This window comes from Saccopteryx leptura, chromosome 10 (genome assembly GCF_036850995.1).
Source record: "Saccopteryx leptura isolate mSacLep1 chromosome 10, mSacLep1_pri_phased_curated, whole genome shotgun sequence".
Lineage (NCBI taxonomy): Eukaryota > Metazoa > Chordata > Mammalia > Chiroptera > Emballonuridae > Saccopteryx > Saccopteryx leptura.
The window spans coordinates 49,429,022-49,451,352 of NC_089512.1; the positions used below are offsets into that span (position 1 = coordinate 49,429,022).

The following is a 22,331-nucleotide window of genomic DNA, read 5'->3' on the forward strand; positions in this document are numbered from 1 at the left end:
ACATTTCTCATAGTTCTGGAGGCTAGAAGCCCAAGATCAAGATGCCAGAGTGTTTGGTTTCCTGTGAAGACTGCTCACTTCTTGCTATGTCTTCACATGGCAGAAGGAGCAAGCTAGCTCTCCAGGGCCTCTTTAATAAGGATACTAATCCCACTGTGAGAGCTCTGCCCTCATGATATAATCACCTTCTGAAGGCCCTACCGCCTAAAACTATGACCCTGGGCATTGGGTTCTCAACATATGAATGGGGGGGGGAGGGTACACAAACATTCAGACCATAGCACCAACCATCCTAAGAAAGAGAGACTCAGAAAATCACAAAATTTTAATACTTGAAGCAACATTAGAAGCTGAGAGTTAAAGATGAGGAAACCAGCCCTGGCCGGTTGGCTCAGTGGTAGAGCGTCGGCCTGGCATGCAGGGGACCCGGGTTCGATTCCCGGCCAGGGCACACAGGAGAAGCGCCCATTTGCTTCTCCACCCCCGCCCCCTCCTTCCTCTCTGTCTCTCTCTTCCCCTCCTGCAGCCAAGGCTCCATTGGAGCAAAGTTGGCCTGGGCACTGGGGATGGCTCCTTGGCCTCTGCCCCAGGCGCTAGATTGGCTCTGGATGCAGCAGAGCGACCCCCGGAGGGACAGAGCATCGCCCCCTGGTGGGCAGAGCGTCGCCCCTGGTGGGCGTGCCGGGTGGATCCCGGTCGGGCGCGTGCGGGAGTCTGTCTCTCCCCGTTTCCAGCTTCAGAAAAATACAAAAAAATACAAAAAAAAAAAAAAAAAGATGAGGAAACTGAAGCTAAAATACTAAAAGGACTTACTCCAGGTAGCTTGATTAATCAGCAGTAGATATATACGAGGTCTTAAAACTTCAAGTCGAGGGGGCTATTTTCACAACAGTAGGGACCATGTTTTTACTCTTGCCCATCTCCCCCAGTGCATACCAGGGAGCCTCACATACTGAGTGTATTCAGTAGCTAAATGAAAAAATATGACCAGAAAGCCAAACAATCTGTGTGAAAGTCATAACTGTAGGATCACAGATTTTTCTTACCTTCTTCAACTAAAATTTCTGGATCATTAAAGTTTAAGATGGTTGGATTTTGTAATAAGATCAAACCTAACATAACTTCTTTGAACTACTTTTTTCTATAACTATTCCAAAAAGAAAAACTATTAATATCTTTTAAAAATATAACCTTCAGTCTAGTACCAGAATAAAGATAGGAGTGAGATTGTGATGAATGTTAGGCTCTCCAGATTATATTAAAACTGCAATGCTGATTCTCTGGCTGGCTAGCTTGATTGGTTAGAGCATCATTCCAATATGGTATGGTTGTGGGTTTGATTCCCAATTGGGGCACATACGAGAATCAACCAATGGATATGTGAATGGGTAGAACAGCAGGCCGATGTTTCTTTCTCTCTCATCCCTTCCTTTCTCTCTAGACGGGAAGGGAGAGAGATGAGAAATATCAATTCTTCATTGCAGCATCTTAGTTGTTCATTGATTGCTTTCTCATATATGCCTTGACCAGGGGGCTACAGCAGAGCGAGTGACCAGTGAACTTGGGCTCAAGCCAGCGACCTTGGGCTCAAAACAGCAACCATGGGGTCATGTCTGATCCCACACTCAAGCCAGCAACCCCTCGCTCAAGCTGGTGAGCCCGTGCTCAAGCCAGATAAACTCACGCTCAAGCAGGCAACCTTGGGGTCTCGAACCTCGGTCCTCTACATCCCAGTCCTACGCTCTATCCACTGCGCCACTGCCTGGTCAGGCAACACATACCTTTTAAAGATATAAAGACTAACTCTGTTTTGCATCTATGTCATGGAGTTTAATTTTGTAATTTGATTGAGATAAAGAAATAAAATGTGTTGACTTCTGGAGAGATTAAATAAAAACTCTAGGGACACTTTATTTAAAATACTCTAACCTTTGACTACTTCCAATTTAAAAAACCAGGGAGTCCTTAAAAAGAAAGTCCTCTTTGCCTTCCCAAATCCCTCATCTTGACATTGTTAAGGTACAAAAAAGCAGAAGAAATTGACCTTACTGAAGCCTTTAAGTCTTCAATTCTCATTGCTTTATAGGCCCCCAACAAGGATCGTGTTCCATCCACCCTTTCATGTAGAATTCAGTTTGAAAAACTGAGTGGTCAAAGACCAAGAAAGATCTAATCAACAAATCCAATGACTCTTGCATTGAACTCTGACCTTTCTGCTTCTGACACTGAAGAGCATCTTTTTCTTCCTGAAAACACTTCCTTCTTTGGTTTCTGTCACTCTTTTCTGGTTCTTCCTCCTCTCTGACAACTCCCATCTCCTTTGCTAGTTCAGCACCTTCTTGCCTCCCTGATCAGGTATGATCACTGTTCTGGCCCTTTGTTCTTTTTACACTACAGTCTCTTTCTCTCTTACAGCCTCAAGACCTTTTCTTCATGTAAGACTCTACCAAATCGAACTGGACCCAGTCTCCTTGACTCAAAATCAACATGTTTGAAAACAAACTTACCTCCTCCTAAAATTTTAGCCCACTCTGGTTTCTCTATTTTGGTAGAAGAAAACAAAATGCCCCCAGCTACTCAGACTGCAACCTCAGAAATACATTTTACCTTTCTCTCATGCATGCTTCCTAAATTAGGCCACATTTTATCTTTTGACTCATAGTTCTCTCTGAAACAGAGAGAAATTACACCTGGCAGGTATGAAAGGATTATATATGTGAAAATGCCTAGCTAATTAAGTCAACAAATGCCTCTCTTCTCTCCAAAAACTCCCCATGGCCTCCAACCAGATAAAAAAACTCTTTGAAGGCATATGTCATATTTCTATGTATAGCCCTATAATGCCCTGCACAGTAGATTCTATACCATAGTCTAATAAACATTCATTGATGCCCATGGATAAGCAACTGAAGGAATAAGTCAAAAGGTACAAATAAAGAACCACAAAATATTAACTACAATCAAAATCAGGAGGGATGTTATCCAAGTCTCAATCAATCTCAATGGTACTTGGCACCAAACAGGCTCTGATAAACACTTACTTAAAAAATAAATCAGACACTCCTAAGCATCTAGCACTTATCTCTGAGTTATGGGAGGTAAAGAGGAGCTAGCCTTGCTCACCCAGAGACTCCCTAGTTTCCCTGTGGTTTACCTATAAGGAAGGTTAAGAATGTTCATTCCTTGAAAAAAGCAACATTCTTCACCACAGATTTTTTTTTAGGTGAGAGGGGTGATAGCGAGGCAGACTCCCACATGCACCACAATCGGGATCCACCCAGCAACCCCATCTGGGACTGATGCTCAAGTACTGAACTATTTTTAGTGCCTGAGCCTGACGCACTCTGACCTACCAAGCTATCTTCAGTGGCCAAGCCATGCTTAAACCAATCAAGCCACTGGCTTCAAGAGGAGAAGAGGGAGAGATAAGGGGGAAGAAGCAGATGGTCGCTTCTCCTGTGTGCCCTGACAGGGAATTGAACCCAAGACATCTATACACTGGGTCAACACTATATCCACTGAGCCACAGGCCAGGGCCTTCACCAGAGATTTTGAACAAAAAATACTCACATGTCAAAAGCACTGAACTCCAATGTTAAGCGAGCAGGCAGCCCGGCAGAATCACCTGCACAAAAGCATCATCACATTTTCAATCATGAGTCAGTAGTGGCAGGATTCATAATGTAAACATTTATGAATAATTTTGTTCTCTTTGTGAGCCCAAAGTGCCCCATCCAATTCTTGGTTATCAAAATTAAACAAGGACTTAGCATAAAATGACAGAGGTCTTCTGAATTTGAGAAATTTGCCAAGAATATGGAAAATAAATTTATTGGAAAGAAATATTTCCAATCTTTTCCCCCAGCAATACTCAGTAATCAGTATTAATTCTTTAGATTAATAAATAAGGTTTTGCTTTCCCTTTCTTTTCCCTGCAACAGGGAAAAAGTGAAAATAAAGTCAGGGAATAAAATAGAAACTGGTGAAGGCCATTAATTGTAAAAGATAAGGGTGTCCCTTGTTAAAGGAAGGCTAACCCTATACTGGAAGGCAGAGAAGATTACAGAGGATGATGAAAGATGGAGTTTAATACTGCCTACCATTGTAGTAATAACCCTTAATGTCTTTGGGAGCTTCATCCAGCCGATACTCATTCAGTTTCTTCTGGGTCAACTCATGCCAAAATCCAACATCCAAGGCACTATTAAATGGGGCAAATTGCAATTTGAAGAGTCCTGGATCCCCTGTAGCTGCCGCCATTGTTTGTTGCCTAGTAAAAAAAAAGAAATAGAACACAACAAAATAGCACAAAACACGGTAAGAATGAACATTTGTAATAATGCTTAAAGCAAAAAATAAAGAAAGGAAGTAAAAATGTTTTTATACTGCTCACAAAAATTAGGGGATATTTCAAAATGAATATGAAGCAATAAAATACCCCCTAATTTTTGTGGGCAGTATATTTTCTGATAACACAATTTTATATATAGAAAATCCTAGACTCAGCCAAACAAAAACTAATCAATGAATTCAACAAAGTTGCATAACACAAAATTGACATGTAAAAATCAGTCATATTTCTATATACTAACAATGAATTTTCTGAAAAATAAAAAAAAATGATCACATTTACATTAGCATCAAAGACAATACTTAAATTTAACTAAGGAAGTGAAAGATCTCTACTGAAAACTATAATACATTAATAAAAGAAATTGAAGAAGACACAAATGGAAAGGTATCTTGGGTTCATGGATAGGAAAAATACTGTTAAAACATTAATACTACCAAAAGGCATTTATAGATTGAATGCAATCCCTATCAAGATTCCAATTGCATTTTTTACAGAGATAGAAAAAACTCTCCTAAAATTTATATGGAAGCACAGATAGCCACCCCCACCCACAAATACTGAGAAAAAAGAACAAAGCAGGAGACACCACATTTCCTGATTTTAAGCTATACTACAAAGTCAACGTCATCAAAACAGTATGGTACTAGCATAAAAACAGACAAATAGACCAATGGAATAGAATTGAGAGCCCAGAAATAAATCCCAGCATATACAGTCAATTACTATTTGCCAAGGGAGCCAAGAATACTCAATGGAGAAAAGACAGTCTTTTCAATAAATGGTGCTGGGATAATTGAATATTCACATTTAGAAGAATAAAATTGGACACATATCTTACACCAGTCACAATGAACTCAAAATGGATTAAGGACTTAAATGTAAGACCTGAAGACCTGAAACTCCTAGAATAAAATATAAGAATAAAGATCCTAGGCCTAATCTTTCGTGGCACAGTGGATAATGCGTCGACCCGCAATGCTGAGGTTGCCAGTTCAAAACCCTGGGCTTGCCCAGTCAAGGCATATATGGGAAGCAACTACTATGAGTTGATGCTTCCTGTTTCTCTCTCCTCCCTATCTAAAAATCAATGAAAATTTTAAAAAAGATCCTTGACATGGGTTGTTTTTTTTTTAATAATTTTATTTTTTTAATAGGACGACATCAATAAATCAGGATACATATGACATGGGTCTTCATAATGATATTTTGGATATGACATCTAAAACACAAGCAAAAATAAAATATAAATGAACAAGTGGGACTACATCAAACTTCTGCACAGCCAAAGAAACCATAACCTACGGAATGGGGAAGAAAATTTGCAAACCATGTATCTGACTAGGGGTTAATATCTAAAACATATAAAGAACTCATACAATACAATAGCAAAAGAAGAAATGAACAAAGGCCCTGAATAGACATTTCTCCAAAGAAGACATGTAAAAGACCAATAGGTACATGGAAAAATGTTCAATATCACTAGTCATTAGGGAAATGCAAATTAAAACTGCAATGATATACCACCTCAAAGCTGTTAAAATGGTCATCACCAAATACAAGAAATAGCAAATGCTGCTGTGAGTGTGGAAAAAAAGGGAACCCTTGTGCATTGTTGGTGGGACTGTAAATTGATTGGTACAGCCACTATGGAAAAGAGGATCCTCAAAAATTAAAAAGAGAACTACCATATGATCCAGCAATTCCAGTTCAGGAATATATCCCTAAGGAGATGAAAACACTAACCTGAAAAGATAACTGCACCCCCATGTTGATAGCAACATTATTTAAAATACCCAAGACATGGAAGCAACCGAAGTGTTCACTGATGGGTAGACAGATAAAGAATCTGTGGTACATATATACAATGGAATGTTATTCAGACAGAAAAGAGGTAAGGAAATACTATCATTTGCAATAACATGGATGGATCCTAAAGGCATGTTACTAAGTGAAATAAGATAGAGAAAGGCAAATATTGTACGATCTCACTTAAATGTAGATTCTAAATAAAAATGAAAAATATCCAAGTTCATGGAAAAAGAGATCAGACTTGTTACCAGAGGTGAAATGTGGGGGGAGGGGCAGTTGGAGGAAGGTCAAAAGGTACAAACTATAGTTATAAGATAAATAAGCATAAGGGATGTGATGTACAACATAACTATAGCTAATAATACTGTATGACAGTATTAAGAGGTTCAATCCTAAGAATTCTCATCATACAATTTTTTTTCCTTTTTTTATTCCTTTATTTTTTGTATCTATATGTTAAGATGGAAGTTAGTGGCACTTATTGTGGTAACCATTTCACCATGCTGTCATGCTGTATCCTTACACATATACAAGAATATATGTCAATTATTTCTCAATAAAACTGGGGAGAAAAAAGACAAAAAGTATGAGAGGTATTTGGGCTACCTGAAGACACAACTTTGGAAATCAACCTGAGTAATCTGCCTGGTTGTCAAGTTTAGCTTCCATCTGACACACTGATTTTTCTCAGTAACCCTTCCTGGCCTTAATTTTTGTGCATCTTCCTTTCTTGTTAAAGTCACTCTGAATGATGCACTAGTGTTACTCTTTCTACCACATAGTAATAGTCACAGCAGTTTTTGCCATTCTGTATAGTTCTAGAGAAGTTTACAAGCACAAAAACCAAGAGTCCAGCTAGTGAGAAACAAAATGCAAACTGACAGAATGCTGGAGAACAGTGCTTGAGCACCCCAGCTAAGGAGAATGAAGACATTACTGCCACCTAACTTCACTATCTGGATTTCTCTGAAACATCATCTTTTGTCCTTTAAATACATTTTAAAAATTGCACCTTACTAGACAATTTTCTTTAATATTTCATCTTCTCCCTTAAATGTGACCCTCCTGACAATCAAGCGGGTATACACTGTAACTCCCCATGTTCTCTGCACACTCCCATGGGTTCAGATACCCAGTCTAAAAATCACAACACTAAAAAAACCTGGCAGTTCCAAAAAGTGCGGGTTGGTAAGTTATCTTCACTTTCCATCCTGTCCAAATGCCTGTAACCAGATTCATATTTCTGCAGCAAAATGTATAAACAGTCACACTAGATGGGATAAATAAATAAAAAAGACAGTTCACATCCACTCAGAGAGGTTTTGCCCAAGTTTTGTGCCAAGGTTATTAAATAGCTTTAATTTTCCCAAACTTGTTGGATTTTATAATTAGAGATAAGGAGCTGTGGATTGATAGTATCTATATGAAAAAATGTAAGGTTGGTATTGCATAAATGTGCTAAAAGTCAAGGACTGTGGTCCCGAGCAGGGAAAAGGCTTCTGTGAGAGAGTTGGGTGCTGAGTTATGTTGAAAAGAACGGGTATGGAGGGGGAAGAGGGGCAGAGGGCTGAAGGGCAACAGCAATGGGGGAACTGCTATGGTAGAAACAGGGAAGCATGAGCTTAGCTCTTCTTAGCAGGGGGCTGGTACTGTGCAACAGCAACGCACACACAAAGCTAAGGGGTTACACAGTGAATACAGATGGAGGAGGCTTCCAAAGCGAGGCTGAAGAATTCTGGAGTGGGAAGCAATGGCAGTTTGGAACAGGAAATAAGACAGAATTCTGCAGTGGCAAAATGACTCTGAAGGAGGCAGATAAGGAAAAGCAATGAAAAGACTAAGAATTTATGAAGACCCGGATTATAGCAGAGGATGCCGACTGAAAATGAGACTCTCAGTGAAGATGTTTTCAGAAAGAAGGTGATCACACTTGGTATCTTGGTGGATTCAAGGAATGAAGGAGGGAAAAGCCCCTAGTGTGTCAAGCCATGACTGGCTAGGAGAATGGCAGCTCCACAAAGAGCTGCAGACGGGTAATAAAAAATTGAAGACATTTTCAATAAGGACAACAGCAAGACAAGGTGAAGCTGCTCCAAGGAAATGGGCTGGCCTGAGAAGGTGGACTCAGAGAGCCTTCAGAGGCATTTACCCTGGGATAACAGTGAACACCGAGATAAGAGAATGATCAATTCTTAGAAGTTACTCAGAGAAAAGTCACAGCTCAGCAGAGTCCCAGAGCAGCGATGTCCAACCTTTTTCATCTCATGGCACACATAAACTAATTACTAAAATTCTGTGGCATACCAAAGATACATTTTTTGCTGATCCAACCAAAAAAAAAATAGGTGTGTTTGACTCATTCACACTGGATAGCTATCGTTGTGTTGGCTGTTGTCATTATTTTCCATTTGACAATCTAAGCGAAAAGAAGTCAGTATCCCTGACTAAAAAGTCAGGCACTGCTTGTTTTAAAAATTCTTGCAGCACACTGGCTAAATATGGCTGTCTTTGATAATGCCCACAATTAGCGGGTAAACCAGCAACACAAAGGACAGTGCAAAGCACTAACTGGTACACCAGGATGATATTACTATCCACTGACCCAAAGCAATAAAAAAATGTGTGAAGAGAATAATGACAAACATTAGCAAAGAGCACTAAAAGTAAAAAAAATAATAATAATAATAACTGAGGCCTGGCCAATGCCATTGGATTTTAATTTTTAAAAGGAGCTCTGTAGTGGCTTTCTAAAGTGGAATTTGAAGGTAGATGCGAAAAACAGAACAAGATATAAGGGTAGAATCAGCATGGGCAAGTAACCAACTGTGTCCTGCCCCGTAAATTCCGGGGGGCTGGTTAAGTTTGCTACTGGATTCCTAATGGGTGGTTGTTTTTCAACAGGCTTAATGTATTTGCAACATTTAAAAATATGCTTTGGCAACAAATATATCCAATTAAGAATTAATAAAAATTTTTCACAATGGGGATTAGACAAACTTAGAAAAACAAACAGAAAACAAGAAGTAGAAATGATAGTAATTAAATATCTTGCCATATAATTAATGAACTTAGTTGGTCACAAAGGACAGTGCATCGCTATCCTTAAAGCTCTCTGCTGCCTTAGTCTGGACTGAAGCATTGTGCACCAGACAATGCCTGACCAAGCATTCCCAAACTTTTACCACCTTGAAGCCTTATTATTTAAAAATGAAGATACCTGGGCTCCACTGCTGGAGAGGAGAAAGGAGAGCAAGAGTGAAAAATGACATGTGTCCCAGATGATTGAATCAAGTCTGATAACTATCTTTGACCTTTAAGTCATTGACATTAACTTCTGGAGATCCTACCTCTAAACCATAATAAACATACATATTTTAAAGCACCTTCAACCCATATTAAATATCTTCTGGATTTTGTTTGAAAGGACTTGTATAACTTGGCACTCTCAGAGTGTTCATCCTTTTTTCAGGTCTCTCTTATCTTCATAGGCCCCTGAAAAACTGCCACCGGGGAACAATTTTTTTTTCATTTTCTGTTGCATGAGGTTTTAGAACTGTTTCTATATATTTCTGCATTGCTGATTCCAAATCTGAAATCCGCTTTTTGGTGCATGCTCTAGTTTTTATGCAATTTTAATTTCTTTTTGTTACAGTTAATGGCATGCATTCATTGGTTTTTAAATTGGAGTTAAAGGGCAATGACTCTTGGATTGAACATAACCACAAGGCAATTAATGTTTTACAAATATCACTTTTACATAATTGTAGTTTTTTTTGTTTGTTTTGTTTTGTTTTTTGTATTTTTCTAAAGCTGGAAACGGGGAAGAGACAGTCAGACAGACTCCCGCATGCGCCCGACCGGGATCCACCCAGCACGCCCACCAGGGGGCGACGCTCTGCCCACCAGGGGGCGATGCTCTGCCCCTCCAGGGCGTAGCTCTGTTGCGACCAGAGCCACTCTAGCGCCTGGGGCAGAGGCCAAGGAGCCATCCCCAGCGCCTGGGCCATTTTTGCTCCAATGGAGCCTTGGCTGCAGGAGGGGAAGAGAGAGACAGAGAGGAAGGAGAGGGGAAGGGGTGGAGAAGCAAATGGACGCTTCTCCTGTGTGCCCTGGCTGGGAATCGAACCCGGGACTTCTGCACGCCAGGCCGACGCTCTACCACTGAGCCAACCGGCCAGGGCCTGTAGTTGTTTTTAAATGTAAAAAATTATTATCTGATAAAAACACCCTCTTATTTTGTTTTAAGATTGAATCATGGCCCTGGCCGGCCAGGGCCTGTAGTTGTTTTTAATTGTAAAAAATTATTATCTACATTATACGAAGTGAAATAAGTAAATCAGAAAAAACCAGGAACTGCATTATTCCATACGTAGGTGGGACTTAAAAGTGAAACTAAGAGACATTGATAAGTGTGGTGGTTACAGGGGAGGGGGGAGAGGGAGAGGGAAAGGGGGAGGGGGAGGGGCACAAAGAAAACTAGATAGAAGGTGACAGAGGACTATCTGACTTTGGGTGATGGGTATGCAACATAAGTGAACGACAAGATAACCTGGAGTTGTTATCTTTGAATATATGTATCCTGATTTATTGATGTCGCCCCATTAAAAAAAAATTATTAAAAAAATAAATAAATAAAAGAAAAAAAATTATTATCTGATAAAAACACCCTCTTATTTTGTTTTAAGATTGAATCATGGCCCTGGCCGGTTGGCTCAGTGGTAGAGCGTCGGCCTGGCGTGCAGGAGTCCTGGGTTCGATTCCCAGCCAGGGCACACAGGAGAAGTGCCCATCTGCTTCTCCACCCCTCTTCCTCTCCTTCCTCTCAGTCTCTCTCTTCCCCTCCCGCAGCTGAGGCTCCATTGGAGCAAAGATGGCCCGGGCGCTGGGGATGGCTCTGTGGCCTCTGCCTCAAGCGCTAGAATGGCTCTGGTTGCAACAGAGCGATGCCCCAGATGGGCAGAACATCGCCCCCTGGTGGGCGTGCCGGGTGGATCCCGGTCGGGTACATGCGGGAGTCTGTCTGACCGCCTCCCCGTTTCCAGCTTCGGAAAAATAAAAAATTAAAAAAATTAAAATAAAAAGATTGAATCATGGCTTCTTCGAGTAGGCGTAAATGTAAGAATAGTCCTGACACCTTCTGTTATATATGTGGCTGTTACACAATTCAACATCAAAGGCACAATATTTCATCATTTGTGACACATGCATATATTGCCTATTTTCAAGTTCCCCTTGGTGATCAAGATAAGAATTGGGTTCCTCACATTGTGTGTCATAATTGTGAGGAAATGCTTTGTGACTGGACAAAAGGAAAACGCCTTTTGGTATTCCCATGGTTTGGCATGAACCTAAGGACCACAGCAGTGACTGTTATTTCTGTCTGATCCATACAAAGGGCATTGGCAAGAAAAAACGGAATATGATCGCATATCCTAATATTCCTTCAGCAATACGACCTATCCCACACTCTGAGACACTCCCGGTTCCAGTTTTCAATGGTTTTATTTCTTCTAAGGACGAAGAAAGTCAACACGGTGATCAACTGTATTTTGATAAGATGCATGAGGAAATGGTTGTAGAATCTGAAGGGTCTTCTGATACCAAGCAGTCATTAACCCCTCAGCAGTTTAGCCAACCCAAATTGAATGACTTAGTAAGAATGATATAAAAATTGTCCTTGACTTTCTGAAGTATGAGGAGCATAACTGATCATTTGTGTGGATCTTAAAATAGTAAATTTCCTGCTAGGACAACAGAGAAGTTTCACGAAGTATCCTTGCTTTCTGTGTTTGTGGGACAGCTGAGCTCAGGAGAAACACTGGACACAGAAGGAGTGGACGAAACGTGAAGCTCTGGAAGTAGGGATGCAAAATATTGTGACTGAACCTGTAGTTAATCGAGACAGGATCATTTTTCCCCACTTCACATCAAACTTGGCTTAATGAAGCAGTTTGTTCAGGCTTTGGATAGAGAAAGTGAATGCTTTCAACATATTATTTCTGCTTTTCCTGCCTTGTCTTTCGAGAAGATAAAAGCAGGTGTATTCGATAAACCTCAAATTCGAACCCTCATATATGACGAAGAATTTGCCAGGAAGAGAAAGCAGCATGGCAGTCTTTTGTGGCAGTTACAAAAAACTTCCTTGGCAACAAAAAAAGAAAACTATAAACTTCTGGTTTATAGGATGTTGTTGGCTTTCCAAGACATTGGATGTAACATGAGCGTTAAGATTCACTTCCTGAATAGTCACCTTGATAAGTTTCCTGAAAATCTTGGAGCTGTTAGAGATGAGCAGACTACTGCTGGAGCATCAAACGAGATTGTCCTTAACAAGTACACAAACGCAAGAGCTACAAATGCAAATTTTTGCTGAATAAAATTTAAATAAGTTTTACGCAAATTTTATGATTAAAATAAGTGTTTTAATATGTTCTATTTCGAAATTGTAGACAAATTCTGATGCAATCATATCTTTTAGTGTATTAGTGTATTTACTGCATTATATAAATTATTATATTTTCACAAAGATGATGCCCAAGAAGACATTCTACTTCATTATGTTAAACTAAATGTTAAAAATTTTACAATAAGATGAAAACCTAAAATCTTGAATTGCAAAATAACTGTAGCTTACAGAGAAAAACTAATGTCAGATTTGAGATCAGCACACTCGAATTAGGTAAGAACAAGTATTTTTGTGGATGCAACAAAGATTTTGTTTCCCAGTGTTGTGGATCCTTTGTCTGCAGTTTTAGTGCCCAGTAGAGAAACAGACCCTCAAGCAGGTGACCTGGGGCCCACTCTTTGAGAACTGCTGGTATAGAACACCCTACCAGACTACTAGTGGGTTTCCTGGGCCTCCAATCACTCCCTTCCTCTCTTCTCCACAAGGCAACTAACATTTCCTTTCTACTGTTGGTTTTTTAAAGTTTCTATGCTCATTCTTGTCTTTAGTCTATAAACTTTTCCAAAAACAAAATTTCTCATTTTTAATGTCAATATCCATCTATATGCCAATGAATCCCAGGACTGTATGTCTAGTGCTAACCTCCAAACATATATTTAAGTATCTTTGAAAGTCAGGACTTGGCCTGACCTGTGATGGCACAGTGAATAAAGCATCACCTGGAAAGCTGAGGTTGCTGGTTTAAAACCCTGGGCTTGCCTGGTCAAGGCGTATACAAGAAGCAACTACGGGTTGAAGCTTCCTGCTCCTCTCCCCACTTTTCTCTCTCTCTCCCCTCTAAAATGAATAAGTAAAATCTTAAAAAAAAAAAAAAAAAAGCGAGGACTTGGATTTCTCACAGACATCTCAAAATCAACAGATCCCCTTTCTCAGCAGGGATATGTTCCAAGATGTCCAGTGGATGCCTGAAACTGCAGACATTACCAAACCCTACATATACTATGTTTTTTTTTCCTATACAGTCATACCTTTTCGCTAAAGAAAGCACTTTATGGCTCTCCTTGGTATATTTAGCTACTCTTTATGCTTTGGGACCACTGTTAAATACAAATAAGGGCTACTTAAACACAAGCTCTATGATACTAATACTGTCAATATGATAACTAAGATAGATACTAAGTGACTATTGGGCAGGTAGCATATACAGTGTGAATCCACTGGACAAAAGGGTGATTTATGCCCCAGGTGGGATGGCACAAGATTTTATCATGCTACTCAGAATGGTGTGCAAATTAAAGCTTACGGATTATTTACATTTAATATTTCAGACCAAAGTTGACGTAGGTAACAAACTGTAAAACCATGTCTAAGGCAGAACCACTGTAATTGCAGCAGTAGTAACCTGTTCTAACTGAATGTTTACTCTGTGCCAAGCACTACATAAACATTTTACATATATGTACAACAATCCCAAAGTTGTTTATAAGCCTACTTTACAGAAAAGAAAACTGAAGTGAGAGGTTAAGTAACTTGCCCAAAGTCACACAAGAAGTGGAAGAGCTGAGTTTATAACTTAGGTCTAGTAGCTTCAAAGCCCTGACTTTCATCACTATACTATTCCTCCTTTAAGGAAGAAGCATTGGCCCCCCTCCCCCCCAAAAAAAAACCCTTTATATTGCCCCAGTCCAACATAACGCTAAAAAAATAACCAATTATTTTGAAAAACATTTACATACTAACTTCTACAACCGAGTCAAAAGAAAAAGATAGTGGTCAGAGCAATCACCCAATATGGAAGAAACTCCACATAGTAGCAAACAGTGGTACAAATGGATTTCATCTGAAATCCCCTGTGGTGGGTCATCAGGCCCCTACACACTTTAGTCACCCACAACTTATTCTTAAATGCCAAACAGCAACCTGTTACATCATCATTTTGATGACCTACTGAAGTCAACAAGATGAAATTTTACCAGTGCCAGAGACAAAAGAGAAAACTCTGTTTCATATAGCATTTCAGCAGCTAGGAAAAAGTGACTCAGGATGACCACTTTGAAGATAAAGGGCAGGCATATCAAGAAAGTAATTGCACAAGAGGCACATCCTTCAAACATTTCCTGACTTACTTGGTCTTTGAGAAATTCCAGACAGAATCCAAGAGCCTATTTCACATAAGGAAATGGTTGGTGTTCAGCTGCTATACTGTTCTTGACAGGCTAAGAAAAAAGGAAGGTCTTAAGCAACTGAAGCAACATGTGATTAGGAATCTGCTGGAAACACTTAAATAAGATACTCAAGTATGAATGTATCACTTAGTAACCTATACATCTATGTCACACTGCAATCATCTTCCCTAAACTGGAGAAGAATAAAGAAGTAATGATCAGAGGGAATTCTGGAGGAAGTGGGAAGTGAGTCCCTGATGCAAAGTTATTTATGTATAACTAACCTAGGTCCAAATATTACCTGCTTTCTAAAAATTAAGGTTTGCCTATATAACTCTAGATAGTGTAGGCAAGGCTTCTGGCCTCTTAGCTTAGAAAGCTAAAAGATTACTTCTATCAACCTTCAACATTACATACAGACATAGTCAAGGAAAGAAGCTATCAGGCATCATCATAAGTATGGCTCAATTTTATTTCAAACTGTTTCTGCCATATTCAGGATGTGAAACTCAGGAGTTACACAAGATGGAATTGTGTCACGTCCAATGAAAGAGGACAGGCTTTGATGAGGATTCAACACTAATGAGCAAGAATCCCAGAAGTATAAGAAAGCCAGCAGTCACCAAAATATCTAGTCAAGATTAAACTAAAAAAGCAAGTGGGTGGTTAAGCAATACAGACCCTCTGGGGCTGTTTACCACTCATACTTGGTGCAAATTTAAGGCTTTTATGAAAATAAAACTAAGTTGTGCTAAGCAATTTAAAAGTAGGAGGTAAAAAACACGTCATTGAATTTAAACATTTCTGTCCATAGGGTGGTGAACACACAATACAATATACAGATGATGTGCTGTAGAATTGTACACCTTAAACCTGTATAATTTTGTTAACCAGTGTCATCCCAGTAAACTCAATTAAAAATAAAAGTATACAGTGTAATAAAAAAATTTTAATTCAAGTTTCTATCCAAATGGACATAAACCTTGCATTTGTGCTGTTCTTTAATGTCAAATCTCCACAGGAAATGTATGTTAGTGGTTATTCCTAAGAAAGAAGCTATGGAGTGCCCTGGCTGGTTGGCTCAGTGGTAGAGTGTCGGCCTGGCGTGCAGGAGTCCTGGGTTCGATTCCTGGTCAGGGCACACAGGAGAAGTGCCCATCTGCTTCTCCACCCCTCCCCCTCTCCTTCCTCTCTGTCTCTCTCTTCCCCTCTTGCAGCCAAGGCTCCATTGGAGCAAGGTTGGCCAGGGCACTGAGAATGGCTCTGTGGCTTCTGCCTCAGGCCTAGAATGGCTCTGGTTGCAACAGAGCGATGCCCCAGATGGGCAGAGCATCACCCCCTGGTGAGCATGCCGGGTGGATCCCGATCAGGCGCATGCAGAAGTCTGTCTGACTGCCTCCCTGTTTCCAACTTCAGAAAAATAAAAAAATAAAAAAATAAAGAAGCTATGGGGTTAGGAGACAGGAGTGTGGAGAGACTGTTTAACTGTATGACCCTTTTGCCCTTTTAATTTAGTGTATGTAGGATAACAATTCAGAAATAAGTGATATCATTAAAGAAAAAAGTCTGAACCCAATGTCACAAAGACAAGGATTGAGAGAGAGAGAATACTGCCATCTTCTGCTTTAGTGCCAAGAAATAACACCTGGGAGATTCTTGATGAAAAAACCATGTCTTATTCATCTTTTTCAGCACTTAGTACAATGACTAGAACATATTAGCTCAGTGAATGTTGACATGAAATAATAGCTCTCTTCCCCCTAAAAGGGTCAAAGGAAAGATGCTATAGTGAAACAAATTTCAGCAGAGCTCAAAAATTACTATAGCCCTGAACTGTCCAAATAGGAAATAGATTGATTAGAGAGATAATTAATTTTCCATTAGTGGAAGTGTTCTGGTATATATAAGATACTAATTATTTGGCAAGTAATACTGCAGAAAGGATGACTGTACCAGGCAGTCAGGCGAGATTGGGGGTTGGCAGGCCCTTCTTGAAAAGGGCCAGAAAGTAAGTATTGTAGGCATTACAGGCTAAAACAGTTTCTGTCATATTTTCCTCTTTTTTTACAACTCTTGAAAAAAGTAAAAAAAAAAAAACATTCTTAGCTAACAGACTGCTCAAAAGAGAAAAGGACCCAGACAGGATCTGACTTGCAAGTTGTAGTTTGCTGACCCCTGGACTAAAGGATCTTCCAAACTTGTTATTTTTTTATTCTTTGAAGGTGATAATAATGTATTTTGTTTTTAGGGAGACTGACATTTTGGGCAAAATTTTTTTAGAGCATAGTAGAGATCTGCAAGGATTGCTGAGGGGAAGCAAATTGTAAGACCAGATTCCAAGGCCACATTTGCTATTCTACAATATGGACCTTGTAACGCTGCAAGAACATGTTTATCTGGCAAATGCAGTCTACACAGAACACTCCCACATATATGCCAGCATCATTATGCCAAGATGAAGCTCATTTGACACTTATTGAAGTTCATAACATGCAGGGAAGCCTGCATCAGTCGTATCTCACATTCTAAAGAGGCATGTTACCACACCTCTGTTGGTTTCCTTCATTACTTTCTCTTGGACTTCTGTGACTGCCGTCCAACTTCTCTAGTGCCACCCTGGTGATGCTACCACTCCCCACTTCTGCCTTGATGCTGAAGGAACATTGAGCTACTTGGTGCTCCTCTAACACACTTGCTGTCCTGCCTCCACAACCGTGAACAAACAGCCCCCTCTGTCTAAAAAGCACCACAGCCCCTGACTGGGACTTTTTATTTTATTTTATTAGTATTATTTTATTTTATTTATATTTGGTGAGAGGCAGGGAAGCAAGGAGTCAGAGAGACAGGCTACCGCATGCTTCCTGACCAGGATCCACCCAACAAACCCCCTACAGGGTGATGCTCTACCCATTTGGGGCAGCTGCTCAATTGCTTGTCAACCAAGCTATCTCAGTGCCTGAGGTGAGGCCATGGAGCCATTATCAGCACCAGGGACCAACTCACTCCAATCAAGCCATGGCTGCAGGAGAGAGAGAGAGAGAGAGAGAGAGAGAGAGAGAGAGGAAAGAAGAGGTAGGGGAAGGGGAGCATTGGAGAGGCAGGTGTTGCTTTTCCTGTGTGCCCTGACCAGGAATCCAACCCAGGACTTCCACACTACCTGAGCCTACTGGCCAGGGCCCTGTGTGGGACTTTTAAAAATCCAGATCAGAGGTTATCTGTAATAGAGAGCCTTCCCAGAGCTGCCCCTCACTATCTACTCCTCTCACGCTCCTCCCGTAGCTACAGTAAATCACTTCTGTTTCTAAGCTACCCCTACATTTAGTAGTGTTGTTCAACTCCTTGCTTATCTGTCAGCCTCCATTCCACCTGCCTGATTGTAAGATCTACAAAAACAGATTCTGGCTCATATTCCTCTCGATATACCTTAGTCCCTTGCAGAATGGCTCTCATATGTTACTAAGATGAATTCTAGAAATGAAGAGAAACAAGAGAAAAGAAATAACTCAGGCTTCTATGATTGAGAGGACAAACTCCAGGCTTATTACCATGGAATATGGAAATTGGAGTAAGAAGTCAAGAACATATGGAGATATGCTATATGACTTGGAACCTCTCTAAACTTATTACTTATTGTTTTTTTAAGGACTAGATCTTAAAGGACAGGAAATATGAATGTACATGTCAATTTAAATTAAAACTTAACCAAATACAAAAAGTAGTAAAGAATAAATATATCTTCCTGAAAGTTGAAAGCCTACATTCACAAAGTATTTCTCCACAAATAAAAAGGGTGGGGGGTATTAATTACAAAGGAAAGACAAAGTGACTCTTTAGTGACAATATCTGGCAGACAGTATCTTACAGAAGAGATCCAAGTTAACAACAACAATGAGACAAATGAACACTGTGTGCTGGATGCACTGAAAAGAACATATCTATGGCATTCAGCTGAAAATACATGACCTGGGTCTAATCAGGAGGAATTATCAGATAAACCCAAACTGAAAAACATTCTACAAAATGACTGGGACTGGCTGGCTTATGTTCTTTAAAAGTGTCAAGGTCTTGCCTGACCAAGTGGTGATGCAGGGGATAGAGCATTGGCCTGGCACGGAGAGGACCCAGGTTCGAAACCCCAAGGTTGCCAGCTTGAGCGTGGGCTCATCCAGCTAGAGCACAGGTTCACCAGCTTGAGCGTGGGGTCACTGGCTTGAGCGTGGGGTCATACATATGACCCTATGGTCACTGGCTTAAGCCCAAAGGTCACTGGCTTGAAGCCCAAGGTCGCTGACTTGAGCCCAAGGTCGCTGGCTTCAGCAAGGGGTCACTCGCTTTGCTGGAGACCCCCAGTTAAGTCAAATATAAAAAAGCAATCAATGAACAACTAAAGTGCTGCAACAAAGAATTGATGCTTCTCATCTATCTCCCTTCCTGTCTCTGTCTGTCTGTCTGTCTGTCTGTCTCTCTCTCGCTAACAACCAACAACAAAAAAGTGTCAAGGTCTTAAAAGTCAAGGGAAAACTAAAGAACTATTCCAGAGGGAAAGATCAGAAAAACATGATGATTGGGGCAATGCCTGAATCCTGGATTGATGGTCTACTATAAAGAATACTATTGGGTATACAAAAGATATTGCGTATATGGAAGGTCTTTGTCGTATTCTTGTAAAGTTTCTGTAAGTTTAAACTTACAGAAGTAAGTAAAATATTAAGACAATTTTAGTACCTGCACACACCCAGCCTATGCTATGTTCAATGGACAAAACCAATCAACGTGACATAAGTTAGAATAGTAATTACAAAATGGAGTGGGTCTATTGACTAAAAAGGGGCAAGAGGAAGCCTCCTGGGGAGCTAGAAATATTCTATATACCCTGAGCTGGGTGGTGGTTACAAGGCATATTTATATGTAAAAATCCATAAGCTATATATTTACAATGAGTGCACTCTACCGTATGTATGTTATACCTGAACAAAGAACCTTTCTGTATGCATCCAACAGTTAACAGATGACTCATGAAACCTAGCTTTGGTAAGAAGAAATTCATTGCTCTAAACAAGGAGTCTAAATGAAATATATTTTTCTAGCATTTAGTTATTAAAGATGCTGAAGATGGAAGTATTTTTGCTTTGCTGCTTATAAAATTAATTGGAGCAGAAGTGCTTCCTAGAGTGAGTCTGCCCAACTGTTCTCTCTTCACAGGGGACCAATAGGATTGGACACAGCAAATGTACAAGTTTAAGCCAGTGTACAAATTTTGAAATGAAGAAGTATAACTGGTAGAAAATAAACAGCATTCAGAGAGATTAAAAAAAACCCAAACAAACCTGTCTTTAGGGAAACTAGACCCTTGGAGGGATGGCAGAAAAACAGACCAGCTTGCCTATACTAAAAAATCTCTCACTGTAATTTTTATGTATTGTGGATTTTTTTTTGTTTGTTTGCTTGGAGAAGGCAGGGGAGTTCTGAATGGTTCAGAGAAAGAATGCTAAAAGCTAAGGCAGTTGGGAGCCTGGTTTTCAGTCACAAAAACCTGATTCTGAGTTCCAGCTCCATCTCTCACTGGCTGAATAGCCTAACAGGTAACTGAATTCCCTATGCCTTGGTTTCCTCATCTGTAAAACAAAGAAAATTACACCCAACCCAAGAAGTTGTTGGGAGGACTAAATGAGAACGTGTGTGATGTGCCTGTTATGGTGCCTGGCACACAGCCAGCAGTCAATAATAGTAGCTACTATTAGTTTTTCTTGTCACCCCCACCCCACCCCCACACACAACAGTGTCTAACTAATGTGGTTGCCCTCCCCACACTCACTATGAAAACTTTCTCTGCCTCAAAACACACTTCATTTAAGTTTCACCTCCCTTCACTGTAGTTGCAGAAGTGGTTTAATTAAAATGAAACGATGGTCTCCTACTATAAGTCGTCAAAGTGAAGTCCAGGGGACAAATTCTAAGGGGTTAGGAGCACTCTATGTTCAATTTCTCTGAGGCCATGTGGGGCCATTGACTTAGCATAAATGCCAGAATAACTGTAATTTGGCCCTGAAGTAACTTCTCTGAGCCAAAAGGAGCACATAGAGCAGGCTTCTGTTCTTATTTTCCCAGTTGTGGGGTTCTAGCAGTCATTAAAATGAGCACCAAACCACATGATCAAGTCCTACTGACAAACAGAATATGTTCCTAGCTGCTGATGAGTAAAAGGAGGTGAAGATGGCCAGAAGTGGGGAGCGGGTTCCTCTGGCATATAGAGCCAATGCACATTCTGTCAGCTAATGATGCTTCTGCAACTTCATAAATTTTGGAAATAATTTGCAAGGCTGCTAAAGAGGGACATTTAAAAAGCCTTCCCTTCCAAATAGAGGGGGTAGTATCAAACTTAGAAGGTTAGGCTGTACTGGAAGGTGAAAACTCAGGACCCCTATAGGGGTACCAGCTGGGTACAGAAGCCTCAATTCATTTTAAAAAATTGCATTGTAGTCAAGATGTCCCTGAGCCAAACTGATGTCTCCACAAGACACTAAGTCACCCAAAAAGGCTTTTTTTGTGACTGTGCTGTTAGGTGGTAACAGCTGGTCACATAAACAGGCAGGATAACTGCTATTACAGAGGAGTTGTCCCCTCACCTCCATGTGAGCCACCTACCCCTACAGAATCAACATTTCTTTCTTCAGAAAGTCAGTCACTTCCATAGTCTTTAAACTGCAACCTGCATTCTCAACTGGTTACTTTCCAGTTGTTTTTCTTTTCTTTTCTTCTTTTTTCTTTTCCTTCTCCTTCCCCTTTCCTTTCCCTTTATTGTAACAACCCAAACCTTCACACATAACCTGTTATCCAGCCTCATTTTTTTGAGATTGGACACACCAGATACCAGCATTGTGGGGTATGGTATGCCTATGAGGGAGCGAGAGGGAAAGTTGCAAAAATCTGGAGAAAAGGAGAGAGAAAGAGACAAAAGGAGGATGCTAGAAAACAGTATTGTCTCTTTTTGAGTCTTTTTGTTACTTCCAGCAATAAACAGTGTCACGTTGGTCCATTCTGTACATGAGCGACAACCACCTGGCTTCACCTGAATTGCTGCGGAGCCCTAATGTCAACCAGCAACTAAAATCTGTCATAGTTTCCTAAAAGCTGGTTAAATAATTAAGGCTTGCTTCTGAACAACAGCCTCTGTGGTTTTCATTTCTGGGGACCTTTAAGAAGACCTGGAAAATGCAAGAAATGCTAAAAAAAAATTGTGACACCCAACACTGATTTTAAATTTCCACTATATTTGATTTCCAAAGATGAGAATAAGGATGGATTCTGTATTCCACTGAACAGAGATTTTGCTTCAGAAAAGATGTCATATGAGCCATTCTAGTCCACATGGCACCTTTGTAAAATAAGAAAATTGTACTCCTTTAAAACATTTTACTTCCTTTTCTTAGAAAATTGTTGTAATGCATCAAATAGGTTAGCTCAAGGCATTTACACTTGTCTGCCAAAAATTGTCATTATAAAAATATATCCATGATGAGTATTATCTAAACAGAACACCCCTCAGATGTGACCTCGTGCAGTACACAATCTGTACAACTATATGTAGCAGTCCTGA

The 22,331-nt window shown here is 40.1% G+C and overlaps 1 protein-coding gene across 3 annotated transcripts in view; it reads right to left on the reverse strand.

The window, feature by feature from the left end:
- The window catches only part of ATG7 (autophagy related 7), a 309,278-nt gene that overhangs the window by 280,070 nt on the left and 6,877 nt on the right, over positions 1–22,331 (reverse strand). For all 3 annotated transcript variants that reach the window (XM_066351845.1, XM_066351846.1, XM_066351844.1), the window contains exons 2-3: positions 4,101–4,270; positions 3,571–3,625 (exon numbers count right to left, since the gene is read on the reverse strand). In XM_066351845.1, coding sequence (XP_066207942.1) covers positions 3,571–3,625; positions 4,101–4,260 — 215 coding nt within the window. In that variant the 5' untranslated portion in view covers positions 4,261–4,270. The remainder of the gene's footprint in view (positions 1–3,570; positions 3,626–4,100; positions 4,271–22,331) is intronic.